This window comes from Salmo salar, chromosome ssa04, assembly GCF_905237065.1.
Source record: "Salmo salar chromosome ssa04, Ssal_v3.1, whole genome shotgun sequence".
Classification (NCBI taxonomy): Eukaryota; Metazoa; Chordata; class Actinopteri; order Salmoniformes; family Salmonidae; genus Salmo; species Salmo salar.
In genome coordinates, this window is record NC_059445.1 from 74763185 (window position 1) to 74779428 (window position 16244).

At 41.4% G+C, this 16244-nt stretch overlaps 1 protein-coding gene across 6 annotated transcripts in view; it reads right to left on the reverse strand.

Moving 5' to 3' along the window:
- Positions 1-16244, reverse strand: part of acsl6 (acyl-CoA synthetase long chain family member 6) — a 100177-nt gene continuing 83933 nt past the window's right edge. For all 6 annotated transcript variants that reach the window (XM_045717342.1, XM_014198006.2, XM_014198009.2 and 3 more), the window contains 14 exons: positions 16073-16105; positions 15077-15128; positions 10474-10547; positions 9970-10047; positions 8435-8569; positions 8180-8314; positions 7532-7627; positions 7238-7310; positions 4477-4565; positions 4187-4303; positions 3861-4004; positions 821-922; positions 422-493; positions 1-178 (listed from right to left, as the gene is read on the reverse strand). In XM_045717342.1, coding sequence (XP_045573298.1) covers positions 38-178; positions 422-493; positions 821-922; positions 3861-4004; positions 4187-4303; positions 4477-4565; positions 7238-7310; positions 7532-7627; positions 8180-8314; positions 8435-8569; positions 9970-10047; positions 10474-10547; positions 15077-15128; positions 16073-16105 — 1341 coding nt within the window. In that variant the 3' untranslated portion in view covers positions 1-37. The remainder of the gene's footprint in view (positions 179-421; positions 494-820; positions 923-3860; positions 4005-4186; positions 4304-4476; positions 4566-7237; positions 7311-7531; positions 7628-8179; positions 8315-8434; positions 8570-9969; positions 10048-10473; positions 10548-15076; positions 15129-16072; positions 16106-16244) is intronic.

Below are 16244 nucleotides of genomic sequence, written 5' to 3' on the forward strand. Positions count from 1 at the left end.
TGATGTTGTTGAGAAACGTTTATTCGGTGGTAGTGTTTCACATGGAGATGTTTTCGTACAGGTCTTCGATCTTCTCCTTGAAAAACTCCCTCAGCTCGGGTCTCTTCGCTTTTAGTGTGGGAGTCAACAGGCCATTCTGTATGGAGAACTGCTCATTGTGGATGTGGATGTTTTTCACCTTGAGACAGACAGAATACATTAGAATGTAGACAGGATCCTTTGCCAGGTCAAGTGTGCATATCAGCTATTTGTCATCGTTTAGTTATTCACTTTCAGAGAGTTGTCATTTTCCCTCACCAATGAACACCTCACAATTGACACACACACACACACACACACACACACACACACACACACACACACACACACACACACACACACACACACACACACACACACACACACACACACACACACACACCTGCTCAAACGAGTGGAGGCCACTGGCCTTGCCCAGTCTCTGCAAGTCTTCCATGATGGCTTTCTTCAGGACCTTTACATACACAAGACAAGACACCATACCATGACTCTACGAAAATACCATGTGGTGTGTTATGTCAATCTATTCAACAACTCAAAGGGTTCAACAAGGTGCCCTTTCCTTTTCTTGAATCAGTTTACTCAGGGTCTGAGGATCTGATGATCTTTCTCTAAAAGTGCAGTACCTAGACATGAATGTTGTGCAACAGGAATCCTTTCGTTTGATTATGTCAATCTATTCACATCTATTCACATAGTTGATTATTTCAAACCTCTCCATCATGGCAACAAACAGAATGAAACACCATTGAATGTAAACAATGCGATTGAAATCACATACAGTATTTTTACAGAGGTCCCGATAGCTCCCCTCCATGCCTTTCTTCAGAGCCCATGCAGGCATTGTCTCTGGGTCAGGAACAACTATGGCAACCAGACAGGACTAGAAGAGAAACACACAAGTAATCTTTAGAAATTAGAAATAATCAAATATTCCCTGTATTTTTCTCTCTCTCAATAGGCCTAAGTAGGTAAGTAAGTATGTGTCTCTCTATGAAAATAGCTGTACATAAACAGTATCCAGCATAAACTGTGGTTTTAACCCATTACATTCTAAGCCGGGGGAGGGGGGGGTTCTACTAAGCTATATGGAATTATTTTAATAAGGTCATACCAAGGATCATTTAGCTATTTGATTTAGAATTTTAAGACCCCTTGAAGTATGAAAAAAAAATGTTGGCCTTACTGTTATTAGCCCATATAAACACATTGAATAACAGATTGACTGCATGGAACAGATTGTTTCTCGGACTATCTCAAGGAAGTTTGTTCTGAAGTGTCTGTCCTATATCTGAGAGATTTAAGAAAGATAAGGAAAGGTTTATATATTTTTTTACATGTATTTAACCCCTTATTTTTTGCACTAAATTGTCCCCATATGTGCACTGAACAAAAATATAAACGCAACATGCAACAACTTCACAGATTTTACTGAGCAACAGTCAATTGAAATAAATTCATTAGTCCCTAATGTCACATGACTGGGAATAAAGATATGCATCTGTTGGTCACAGATACCTTAAAAAAAAGTGCCTTATGCAGCGCCACAGATCTCCTTCGCATAGAGTTGATCAGGCTGTTGATTGTGGCCTGTGGAATGTTGTCCGACTCCTCTTCAATGGCTGGTTGAAGTTCCTGGATATTGTCGGGAACTGGAACACGCTGTCGTACACGTTGATCTAGAGCATCCCAAACATGCTCAACGGGTGACATATCTGGTGAGTACGCAGGCCATGGAAGAACTGGGACATTTTCAGCTTCCAAGAATTGTGTACAGATCCTTGCAGCATGGGGCTGTGCATTATCATACTGAAGCATGAGGTGATGGTGGCGGATGAATGGCATGACAATGGACCTCAGGATCTTGTCACGGTATCTCTGTGCAATCAAATTGCCATCGATAAATGCAATTGTGTTCATTGTCCGTAGCTTATGCCTGCCCATACCATAACCCCACCGCCATCATTGGGCACTCTGTTCACAATGTTGACATCAGCAAACCGCTCGTCCACACAACGCTATACAAGTGGTCTGCGGTTGTGAGGCTGGTTGGATGGACTGCTAAATTATCTAAAGCAAAATTAGAGGCGGCTTAAGGTAGAGAAATTAACAATCAATTCTCTGGTAACAGCTCTGGTGGAAATTCCTGCAGTCAGCATGCCAATTGCACACTCCCTCAAAACTTGAGACATCTTTGGCATTGTGTTGTCTAACAAAACTGCACATTTTCAAGTTGCCGTTTATTGTCCCCAGCACAAGGTGCACCTGTGTAATGATCATGCTGTTTAATCAGCTTCTTGATATGCCACACCTGTCAGGTGGAATGGATTATCTTGGCAAAGGAGAAATGCTCACTAACAGGGATGTAAACAAATCTGTGCACAACATTTTTAAGAATACATTTGCATAAGGACAATTTCTGGGATCTTTTATTTCAGCTCATAAAACATCGGACCAACACTTTACATGTTGCGTTAATATTTTTGTTCAGTATACGTCCATTCATTTTTTCAACTGGTACGGGGAACCTTCAGACGGGTCTTGTGAGACCTGTGGGCATCCTAGAGCAAAACAACATATTTGTGTTTGTGAGAGTCTCACCTTTCCACAGAGGGGTCATATTAGTGTGTTGTCCAAACTGTTTTGACGCTACAGACAGAAGTTAGCCGATTGGCTGTACTGACTTCAGACTAGTCCCAAGACGCTCGTGGGGGTCGTAGAGCAAAACGGAGAACACTGTTGTGTTCGGGAGAGTCTCATCTTTCCATAGAGGAGTAATAATAGTCAAATAATTCAGACGCTACAGACGATTTTGGATAACACTTTACTTTAAACACAGCGTTATAAGATGTTATGACACGGTCATAACCATGTCATAATGTGTCATAACAGCTGACATAACTTGTCATAACCTGTCATAATATGGTCATAACACTGTCATGACCCATATTTACACCTGTTATGACATATATTGTGTTATTTTATGGCTGGTTATAACACCTACATAACACCTGTTATAATACCCACATTTTATGACCTCACATAGTCTGTTACAGCTTACCAATTAACCCCAGTATCAGTGTCATGTTTTTTAAAATGATCCTACTCTAACTCAAAGGCTATCAATTGTAATTTTAGTGGAGGTGGTTCAGTGAACTTCGCTCATGTGATTTATGACAGTGCCAAGATGCATTATGACCATCATAATCATGTAAGCCAGATAGGCCTATCATGTACATGACCTTATGTCAGTCATCAGTCAAAAAGAGGGTTCTTGTACCTGAAATCTGCCCCTGGATTCATCCTAGTCATAAGCAACAGAGGTGCATGTTTTGTGGGTTTTGACACTCTTTTGTAGGTGTCATAACCAGTGATAAAATAATGCAATATAGAGTATGTCACAACAGGTCTAAATACATGTCATGACATTGTTATGACCATATTATGAGTTATGACAAGTTATGTCAGCTGTTATGACATATTATGACATGGTTATGACTGTATCATAATGTGTTATGACGCTGGGTGTCAAGTAAAGTGTTATCCGATTTTGTGAGAAGACTAATTTTCGGGATGTCTCATGGTCTGACAAACATCGTTTGAGCTCTGTCACCTTTCATCGCAGATGCGGAAGTGCGTATGCAGTGAATTGATGAAAAAAAAGATCTCTAGCCTAAACTGACAGATTTTTATAGGGATTTTTGGAATTATGCTAATGTCTAGCTGTGTGCCAGTGGTTCTGCCCAACTTTAATGATAATGCCCAAACAACTCTTACCATCGGCTGTCATGTGATAACAACGAAGTGGTTAGGGAGATCACCTGTAGGCTGTCACCATGGACGTAGAGCTGGGTCACAGGCTCACAGCGGATGTAAATGTTCTCTATCTTCTCAGGGGAGATGTACTCTCCCTGGGCCAACTTAAAGATGTGCTTCTTCCTGTCAATGATCTTCAGTGTACCGTTCTGAGGAGCGGAGGGCAGACATAAAAAAATAGGCCCATACCTTACATTTTAATTGAAATAGTTGTGAATGTCAAGTTAGGATTTGGCCCTAATATTGAGGGTATATAACACAAGAAAGGCAAATAGATGTTTGAGGAAATGTATTTTCAAGGGAAGGGTCATAAACAAGCGTGTGTACGTACAGGTAACCATCTCCCTATGTCTCCGGTGTGGAGCCAACCGTCTGTGTCCAGGGTTTCAGCAGTCCTCTCAGGGTCTTTGAGGTAGCCCTTGAAAACATTGGGTCCTTTCACACACACCTAATGGATGATCAGAGAGAGGGAGACAGCCACAGAGTGAGAATTAAAGATAATGTGTTCAGCACCCAACTATCACATCGACTAATGCTTACATCGCCTCAGTGATCAACTGTCTGGGACCATGTTCAAATAGGGATTATCCTAAAATGTCCTTAATGCTTTATTGAACTCACCTCTCCTTCTCCCTTGCGTGCAAAGTAGTTCTTCTCAGCCACATCCACCAGCTTGATGAGGTTACATGGCAATGGTGCCCCCACATGACCTAGAGTTAGCCATCAAACCAAGGAGAAGTATGAGAAAAAAATCTAGTGTACAGACAGCTGTGGAGTCATATCTTCATTTGGTTGATTGAAGTCATTAGATAGTAAATTGGCTGCCACCAAAAAGTATGCATTTATACAGTCAGGCCAAAACAGCAATGTGAAGCTGAAAATACTGAAATATAGAATAAAACCAGTAGGGGGAGCAGTTGAATAATATTTTAATTTGACGCAATACAAATGTTCCTTAATCATGACAAGCTATATTACCTTTACAACTCAAATGTGCATCTTTTAGTGGAAATACGGTAAAATGTGTATTGTTTGACAATCAGGCCTGCACAATAGTTAGAGAAGTCATACTTGCTAAAGTTAAAAACATTGCAAGGCACAAAGCCAAAGCCCAATTCTAGGGTGTGTGAAGATCTGAAATTGTTATTCCCCACTGAGACCCCTGAATGTCATTCACACATTCAGTTGTGTCTGATTCCAAACTAACAGCGGGCTGCCCCACTGCCCAGGAACTGTAAGAGCACAGGGCCTTATTAAGAGAGTGCACTGATCAGGGTTGCCATGTCCATGGTTTCCCTGCAATTGAAGTACTTTGAAACCAATGTCGCAGGGGAAAATGTATTGGTTGCGGGTTGCAGGTTTTTGCGCTACTTCTAAGTAGCACCGCCGCTGCCATGGAATTTCTATGGTATTTCTATTTTTTGTGTATTTTTTTAAATCTATTTATTTCACTGTGACCTGCTGCTACTGATAATCAGGTAGTGAGGCAGGCTGTTGCTGAGAGAGTGGTAGGGAGGGCCATGGGGAGGGCCGTGTGTTGAGAGAGCGCTGCAGCAGGCAACTGAGTCACAAGTGAGAGAAGAGCAGCACATCATGACAAGTCATGTGAGGACAACAAACGAATAAGAGCGCTAGTTCCATATTGTTTTTATAGTGGTGAAGAGTATAATGCACAGGGCCTATAGAAGTCCAGAGTAGCTTACAAACCCTTGATCAAGATCACAAAAACAATATTTTATTGGGAACATTGCCCTGTGTAGGGTGCTGTTTTTCAGATGGGCCGTTACATTGGTTTCCTGACTCTCTGTGGTCACTAAAGATACTATGGCACTACTCGTAAGAGTAGGGGTGATAACCCTGGTGTCCAAGCTAAATACCCAATCTGACCCTCATACAGTCATGACCACCTAATCATCCCCAGCTTCCAATTGGCTCATTCATTCACCCTCCTCTCCCCTGTAACTATTCCCCAAGTCGTTGCTGTAAATGAGAATGTGTTCTCAGTCCATTTGCCTTTTTTTTACCAGTTGTATTTAGATTGTCATTATGGAGACACCTATTTAACAACTCCTCTCTTGCTGAAAAAACAACAACATTTTGGCCTAGTTTTCAGGCCTTGTGGGTGGGTTTTGAGTGGTCCTTGGGCTAGAAATGTATGCTAGACCTGGCAAAGTCTGCATCATGAAATAATATGTAATAAGTAATGACATTTCCAGGAAGACAGGAGATTATGGCTGCATTCCAAATTACACCTTATATAGTGCACAGCTTTTGACCAGGACCCATAGGGTTCCCTATTCCCATAGGGCTCTGGTCAAAAGTAGTGCACTATATAGGAAATAGGGTTCCATTTGGGACGCAACTGACGGTTCAGTGGACCGGTGGGTGGGTCAGGTGTTAGAGCTGCTCTAGCATCCATTCAAATGTACTGCAGCTCAATATATTTCCAGTGTAACCTTTGGCCATGGCTGTTTCACCGAGACAATAAAGTGTCTGTTGCATGCTTAGGTTGTCATACTGCAACTGCCAGTGTTTTGTAGCACAGAACAGTACGTGGGTAAATACTGGCTGTGATCCAAAGGTTGTTGACCCAACTACAATTAAGCCTCCCGACCACTTGCCCCTGTTCTCACACATTACAGAGGGGAAATGGTTGTGGCCCTGAAACGTGCAGCCAGCCAGCCGGAAGCCACAGAGCTAAAAACAGTGAGAACCTCAAAGCTTGTGTTTGTTTGAGTCTGAAGCTGAAAGCACGTACGTGCAGCGGAAGAAGGAGTTCGCTTCAGCTGTAGTGTTCGCAGTAAAATATTACATGTTGCGGCGGTCCTTCCGCTGAAAGCAGGTGACACTGACTTATAACCCCATCTCCTCAGGACATGGAGGGCCTTGTTGATGTTGGCATCAGTCAGCAGCAGCTCTACTCAGTCACACTATAATGTGTCCCCAATACACAGCGTGTTATCTCTGTGTGCTTGTGTTTCCACCTCTTAGACTTTCACCCCAATGGTGAAGTATAAAGTCTTTAAACAGGCATGGGCTAGAGCCGACTGTAATCTGATGTCATAAAGGTACTCTTGCTCCCAGGCCTACTGTAGGGGTGAGTCCCAAATGGCTCCCTATGTATAGTGCACTACTTGGGTGTACTGGGAGTGGAACAGCTGACCGGTTGAAGTGGAGTAGAAGAGGAGACAAGTAAAGAGGAGAAGAAAGGAGAAGAGAAGAGAGGAGAAGAGAAGAGAGGAGAAGAGAAGAGAGAAGAAGAGAAGAGAGGAGAAGAGAGAAGATGAGAGGAGAGGAGAAAAGATGAGAAGAAAGGAGAGGGGAAGAGAGGGGAAGGGAAGAGCGGAGAGGAGAGGAGAGGGGCGAGGAGAGATAAGCTCACCTGAGGTCCAGTCTCCAGGAGTGGTGAAAGTACAGCCAGCAGTACACTCTGTCTGGCCATATGCCTCATACACCTACAGACAGCCAGGATGTTAGCAGGATGTGATATGATCAGTCTGATGGTTTGTCTGTGTGACCTCGTGTCCATGTGTGCTTGTGGCTGCCTGCGTTTGTGTGTTTGTCAACACATGTGCGTGTGTGTGCGCATGTATATGCTTAAGCATGAAGCTGCATCTGTGTGTTTATCCACGCATATGTGTGTTTGTGTGCGCGCATTCACGTGTGCGTCACTTACCTGACAACCCAGTGCAGCCCTGAGAAACCCCAGTACAGTGGGGGAGGCCGGAGCAGCTCCAGTTACAATCATGCGTAACCTCCCACCCAGGCTGGCCTGCCAACAGAACATAATACAATCACACAAGCCAAACTCCCACAACACACCAGGAATGCAGTCTGTGTTGTTGAAATACAGTGCCTCCTGCCTGCCTAGCAACACTTCCACGGGTCACAGTGCATATTCACATTTTATTGGCTGTACACACACAGCAAATCAAATCAAAGTTTATTTGTCACGTGCGCCGAATACAACAGGTGTAGACCTTACAGTGAAATGCTTACTTACAGGCCCTAACCAACAGTGCGATTTTTAAGTAAAAAATAGGTATTAGGTGAACAACAGATAAGTAAAGAAATAAAAATAACAGTAGCGAGGCTGTAAACAGGCACTGGTAAGTCGGGTTAATTGAGGTAGTATGTACATGTAGGTATGGTTGAAGTGACTATGCATATATATGATAAACAGAGAGTAGCAGTAGCATAAAAGAGGGGTTGGCGGGTGGTGGGAATCAATGCAGATAGTCCGGGTAGCCAATGTGCAGGGTCACCGTATCAGGCCACTCATAGGCAGGAGGGAGAGGAGAAGAGAAGGAGTGGAGGAGGATACCTGTATCTTACTGAAGAATATCTTATCCCACAGGCTGTCCATGCGGATGATCCCCCTGCTGACCTCTGCCCCTTTTCTCTTAGCTGCAAAGTTCAGCAGCCAACGCTTCAATGGGGTGTTGGCCTGGCTGAATATCTGTAGAGTACACACATAGACATTCAAGAGTTGATATAAGATATATATGAAAAATGAGGGGAGGTGTGTGTGTGTGTGTGTGTGTGTGTGTGTGGGGGGGGTAAAGGCTGGTTCTCTCACCTTGTCGTACATGCGGTTGAGCAGTCGAGGTACCACAGGGAAGATGGTGGGCCGTAAGGCCTTCATGTCATCAGACAACAGGCGGATGTCGCCTTGGAAGAACCCGATCCTGCCACCATGACAATACACCACAGACTAGGGAAAGAACCTAACAGTTACAACTGAGTCAAAAAGCAATTATTGTATTCAATATCATAGATCTGGCCTAATGCCGCTTTCAGGACAACTCAGAAACTCTAAAATGTCCACTTGGAAACTTGAGCTCTGACTTTCCCACTTGCAAAATATCAGAATTGACCAACAGGAAACTTGACGCAAAAAAAATATATTGATTATAACTCGGAGGTTCAGAGTTTCTGAGTTCTCTTGAAAGTACCACAATTCACACCGATCTTTGGAACAGTTCCTGTTTTTGAGGTCATGATGAGGACAGGCTCTGCAGGGACTGCCTTTTTTTCTTTCACGTGTTGAAAGACATGATTTGCATGATAGAGTGGAGCGCACTGGCAGCGACCATAAAACTTACTGTATATGGAAAAGCCTATTCAACGAGTGCTACAAGGAGAACATGGGTCGTTCCTTTTGAGGATGAACTTAAAGGCGTTTACATTAGTTACATAAAGGTCACATACATTAACAGTGTCTGGGTGTGTGCATTCTTGTGAACATGAAGTATGTGCCTGCTTGTGTTGGAGGGGAAGAGAGGTGGTTTCCTGTGTCTGTGTCTCACACACTGACAAGGAAAGAACACATACTGCAGCGGGGCATAACACGAAGGTCGGTTGAACCTGTATGGTTGCTTTACCCCTTCAGTACTGAAGCTGATCCAGTGCCAGCTTTGTTGTTTAACTCATAGTAGTTATTCAAAAGAATAGGGTCACTTGGGACTGATCCAAAATCAGTAGTTAGGGACTGAAAACACGAGCTGTGGAACCACAGCTATCGGAAACAACAGAACACGCCTGCGATTTAAATAGCACCCTATTCCCTTTGTAGTACACTACTTTTGACCAAGGCACATAGGGCATTGGTCGAAAGTAATTCACTATATAGGGGATAGGATGCTATTTAGGATGCATCCCAAGCTAGAGGCAGCGTGGGGGGGTTAACAGCAGGACTCAAGTTTCCTGTGGGGGCGAAGCTGTTAGAACCGGCTGAAATAATGCTCACCCATGACTGTATGAGCCAGCTTATCCAGAGAAAGCATATGATATGCCTATATAATAATATAATGTCACAATGAAATCCAACCACAGATAACCAAGTCAATAACAACCAAAGACAAGGGTAATCGCCAAGATCCTTCATGTCTGGAAATACAGGTACATGTGTACACACACACACACACACACACACACACACACACACACACACACACACACACACACACACACACACACACACACACACACACACACACACACACACACACACACACACACACACACACACACACACACAAAGAGGAGCAACACACACCCACACCAACAATTATACAGATGAAAGCTTAGTGTGGGCTTTGTTTGGGAAATTACCTGGATGAGTCTTTCAAACATGTGAGCCAGGGGCAGGAAGGAGATAAGAACGTCGTCTTGGTTTGGAAATATTACTTTCTGTGGCATGGGGGAGAGAAAAAGTGGTTAGCAGGGGATTAGAACCGTCCGAACGGGTACACACTGGTTGAATCAACGTTGTTTCCACGTCATTTCAACAAAATTACATTGAACCAATGCGTAATAGATGTTGAATTGACTTCTGTGCCCAGTGGGGTTTGTTTCTCACCACTCAACTGCCAAACATGACCTTAATGAGGAACAGATATTATGCACAAGCTCACAAAAACAAACACATTTGTGCATTGTACATTTCCGTCTTGTTACTGTCCCAAGTAAGATATGGGACTTGAAGCAATTTAGTGAGTCTTGCATCTAATATAGTTACATAAATGGGAAATTTAGCACCTACTCAAGATAAATACTGTACAAGGGAAATGTATTCCACAGAAAGGGTCAGCTACACCATAGTCCGATCGAACTTACATCTGTCACTTTGAGGAAGCCTGAGAAATCAGCCACAACATTCCCGTGTGTCAGCATGACTCCCTTTGGGTTTCCTATGTAGGAGAGGGACAGAAAACAGTGAAACAAAATCAATGGACTTCTCCTCCACCTGCTCGCAACAATGGATAGCACCCTATTCCCTTATAGCGCAATACTTAGGGCTATGGTCAAAAGTAGTGGACTGTATATGGAAAAGGGTTTCCATTTGGGACCCATCCAGTATCAATCGATGGAAAACAACAAGGTTAGATATATATATCTGGAAAAACAAGTTAGCAGCCTAGGAACTAAAATAATTGTTTTTCAGGCTACACATGAACAGTATGTGTTTTGGTTTGCCATAGTGGGAGCAACCTAAGTTGAATCACCCTGTAACAGCCTTTGGGACACACACACTCAGAGAGACAGGAGTTTAGATAGGCCTCAGGGCAGGCGTGTAACAAGGGCACCAGGGAGACATCCACCATGGGAAAACATGCTTCATGCTGATGGAAGTTACACTGAAAGACCAACAGATGACACTCTTTCCACTATTGCAGTGGGCTGCTTAGCCACTTGTGACTAAAGCTGTGGTTACATGTCTGGAAATACCGGGGTATTCTATATGACTGTATTTGTGGCCAGACCGTAATAAAATTACCAAAACAATGAATATATGCACCTTATATTGTTGCCCCTATTACTATGTAACTTCACAGTAATAACTCTAGTAACATAGTAGTTACGTAGCTGTTACTTTGTAAATTACATGGTAACAAGGTTGTTGTCTATTGTCTGCAAAGGTTGTTACATTGTAACTAGATAGTAATTATAAGGTTATTCTCTACTGGGTTTCCCTTTACATTAAGTTGCTTGCTCCTGGGTAGGTGCATGATAATTACAAGTATATCTTATGTAACTACATTGTTCTTGTATTACACTTGATTCAGTAAAGCATTTGAGCCAGGTCATAACATAGAAATAAACAAATGTAATATGACCAGTAGTTAATGACAGGGTGTGGCTTGTTACAATTGTTGTTACCAGGTCCTAGCCTATTTATCAAAACTGGTATTACATGTGGATTCAATGGTTGTGGCATCTTGTAGTTACATGCAGGGTTGGGTAGGTTACTTTCTAAATGTGATCCGTTACAAGTTACCTGTCTGAAAATGTAATCAGTAACGTAACTCAGTAATGTAATCAGATTACATTCTGTTACTTTTAGATTACTTCCCCCCTTAAGAGGCATTAGAAGAAGACAAAATGTATGTTACCAATTGAACGACATCTATTGCAGGATAAATCCATGTTAAAGTTTACATAGCTGGTCATATATGGATGTTACATTTTACTTTATGGGTTGGTTATGAAGGCTTCTTCTAACACATCGTTTTCTACTACATATAATAATACGACTAAATTATATCTTTACTTTAAAAACCAAAATCTATCAGAATTCCAGTCATTCCAATAAATGTTATACACCTTGATCTTCAAGAATAGGACTTGGAAATATGGGAGTATAGATTAGACAAATAGTTTTACCTGAGCATAACCCCAAAACTAAGGGGTTAGTTTATTGGGCTCATTGATTCAAGTTAAAAAAAAGAAATGCTGCGCTCATGGAATGGCATGCTTTGCCAAGAGTGTGCAAAGCTGTCATCAAGGCAAAGGGTGGCTACTTTGAAGAACATAAAATATTAAATATATTTTTGATTTGTTTAACACTTTTTTGGTTACTACATGATTCCTTATGTGTTATTTCATAGTTTTGATGTCTTCACTATTATTCTACAATGTAGAAAATAGTAAAATAAAGAAAAACCTTTGAATGAGTAGGGGTGTCCAAACTTCTGACTGGTTCTGTATAAATAATTTCTAAGTCCAAAAATTGATGTAGCAACTACAGATTGCCCCTTTAAGTCTATCAAAAGTTTACAAGTTTCAGCATGTGTCCATTACGCCTATGGATTTTTTATCAGCATGAATTAGATTTAGCAATAAAAGCCCCACTTTTATTCCGTAGGCTGGGATCTGCACTATGCAGCTGTTGTGAGAGCCCATTTTTCACTGGCTGTCCACTGGTTTCAAAAACAATGATTGATAGGCAGCTTAAACTTCTTGAATTCAACCATTATTGGGTTCAAATACACATTTAGATTTGTGAACATCCATCCACAACAACCACAATCCGTAAGGCGCAAATAGCTAAATGAGAGAGCAGCAGTGTGATTCACATCAATGCGCTATGTAGATATCAATAATAAGTGATATCCATATTGCTGTAGACTACACTACTGCTGTCATCCTTACCTCCAAGCGTTTATTCAAATTGGATCATCTTTGGATGCTGTCAGCAGTCGCACCATTGAAAGCCATACCTTTGACTGTAGTCTACAAAAGCCTATTCCTGCTCTTTTCCCGCAATCCATCAAACACATTTCATGTGTCATCATAATGGTCTCTGACTTGTGGTCAGACTCGCTCAGGTGGAAGAAATTTAAACCTACGCCTTTTTTCAATGCTGATTTGAATGTCATTGAGAAAACAAAGAAGTGTCAAACATCCTTTCTGAATTTAAAAGTAATCCTCAAAGTAATCATCTAGTTTTTCAAAAGTATCGGTAATCTGATTACAATATTTTGCTGGTAACGGTTTTTTGTAATCCCTTACATGTAACGGATTACATGTAATCAGTTACTCCCTAACCCTGGTACATGTAACAAGGACAGAGTTTGGTTTGAGTTATTAACATGGTAATTCACAGGTGACTTTTAAATGTGTAATTACAAAACATTAGTTACATAGTGGTACAAGAACATGTGTAATAACATCAATAGTTACACATCTGAATCAACCTTCAGCAAGTGGATGTGTGATTACACATTCCTTGTTCCAATTGTGTAATATCTGATAGTGCTACAACCTTATTACCATGTAATTACATAGTAACACCTACAGTATTGAACTACTATATTGCTAATGCAGTTATTACTGTGTTAGTTACATGGTAATAGGGGCAACTTAATGTAAAGTGTTACCCAATGAATTTAACAGTATTGATTTTGTTATTATGTTTTAGCAAAATAACATTAGCCAAAATGCATAGAATTGCAGGAAATTAGTTTTAAAATTGAAACCTTTTTTCTTAGCACCATTACATAATATGTAGTATCACACGAAATTGAAACCTTTTTTCTTAGCACCATTACATAATATGTAGTATCACACGAAACTAGCTTTAAAACTGAATCATTTTCTCTCAGCTCCATAGAGAATTGTGTAGAATTTCAGGAAATTGGCTTCAATGCAAAAATGGCTCTGAAATTGGGGCGTCTAAAATGTTCTGTAAAATTCAGCAATGCCGACGGGCCGACCTATTGCCATGCCCCCCTGCCACGCACACCACCTAAGCCCCTTTTGATGCAGAAAAAACCCCGTAACTGCCTTTCCCTCTGAAGTCTCACTGTTAATAAGGGCCCTACCATGACCATTACTGTACCATTTCTGTCACATCCTGACCATAGAAAGCTTTTATTTTCTATGGTAGAGTAGGTCAGGGCGTGACAGGGGGTTTTGTCTAGTTTATGTATTTCTATGTTGGTTCTAGTTTATTTTTTCTATGTTGGGGGTTTTGTCTAGTTTTATGTATTTCTATGTTGGTTCTAGTTTCTTTTTTCTATGTTGGGGTTTTGTCTAGTTTTATGTATTTCTATGTTGGTTCTAGTTTCTTTTTTCTATGTTGGGGTTTTTGTATGATTCCCAATTAGAGGCAGCTGGTTATCGTTGTCTCTAATTGGGGATCATATTTAAGTTGTTGTTTTTCCCACTAGGTTTTGTGGGAGATTATTTTGAGGTAGTGTATGTGTCACCTCTTCATCACGGTTTGTTATTTTTGTTTAGTAGTTTATTTGTATGTCTTGCATAGTTTCACAGTTATAATAAAATGTGGAACGATACACATGCTGCACCTTGGTCTCCTTCGTACGACAACCGTGACAATTTCAACCTTGATACATGGCATTGGCTTTAAGTGGTCAGAGGGAGGCCTCTTCCTGTTAATAATCTGTCACACACGATGAGAGAAACAATAGACACACTTCAGAAAGTTGTCCTGAAACAGACCAAAGCTACCGTCAGTGTTGGACTTGAACCAGGGATTGTAGAGGAACTCTCCAGATACTGCATTACTGTGTTAATACACATCAATATTGTGAGCAGTATTGCCCCCCCCTCCTCTCTCCACACCACTGCCACTCTCTGTTGTCATCTATGCATAGTCACTTTAATAACCTACATGTACATACTACCTCAACTAACCGGTGCCCATGCACATTGACTCTGTACCGGCACCCCCCTGTATATATTGTTATTTTTTACTGCTGGTCTTTAATACCTTGTTACTTTTATCTCTTATTCTTATCCATATTTTTTTTAACTGCACTGTCGATTAGGGGCTCGTAAGTAAGCATTTCACTTTAAGGTCTACACCTGTTGTATTCGGCGCATGTGACTAATAAAATTTGATTAGATTTGATCAGCTTGTAAGAATAAGACACTTTGGCGTGCTATAGTTTATCTGGTGGCTAGATGGAGATACCTGTGGTACCACTGGTGAAGCACACGATGGACAGGTCTTCTGGTGTAGGTGGCTGTGGGGAACAAACGCACAGTCAGGATATAGTCAGAATGCGATCATGAACTCATTGATATCACCTTCAGATAATAGTCAACGTTATATTAGCCCATCTCAGGCATTTAAAACAATATGTGACTGTAGAAGATGGTCACGTAAAACGAGAATACAAAACACTCACAGACTTAAAGTGCTATGTGAGATCAAAAGGGATATTAATACGGTATGCATTTTAAACAGTGGTTACTACAGTAACAGACAGCTAAAGAATGTTTGCAGACCTTATGTCTACTGTGTTGTCTTGGATCGTGTGATCTCAATTCTAACGCAATAGCACACATAGATTGCAATCAAAGGAAACCAATTGGTTTGTACTCAGGTCTCAAAAGCACAAATTTGAATTGTATACCTTTTTTTCTTCACATTCCAACATTTGAGTACACATTCAACACAGCCCTCTCTGCATACACAAATAGGTCATGGTGGGAAAACTGTCACCCAGCCAGAGATCCCGTCTAAAATATGTCTAAAACATAACAAAACATAGTCAGCACCACTGTGAGGTCTTCCTGCATTCTGACTGTGCAGAGCGCGGCAGACAGGGACAGACCGTATACATCTCCAGGCTAATCAAAATACATGTATTTTTGATCTGTGCTGCCGATTAGACAATAATTACTAAGACAGACTACAGAGAAAACCTATGAACTAATGAATGATTTCCCAAGCTGACCGGTATGGTATGACCGATAATGGTATGGCTGTGGTACACAGCTATTGATACAGAACTGCTTACTCCCCTAGCACTAACACTCAATGGATGCTGTCCAACTGACACCATATTCCCTATTTAGTGCACTACTTTAAGGTGCGAATTGGGCGGAATCGATTGAGTAGGGAATAGGTTGCTATTTGAGATGCAGACAACTAACCAGACCAGACATATAAGACTGAACTCACCAGGGGCTTTCTGTGGTTTTCTCTGCCCAGATCCTGGATGGGACGGCAGCATGCAAACAAGCACAACATCTTGTGTTAGATAATCATTAGAAGAACCATAAAACACAGCCATAATAAAGTGGAAGGGACTGCATATCTGAACAACTCTCTCTTCCCTACAAAAGAGATGTTT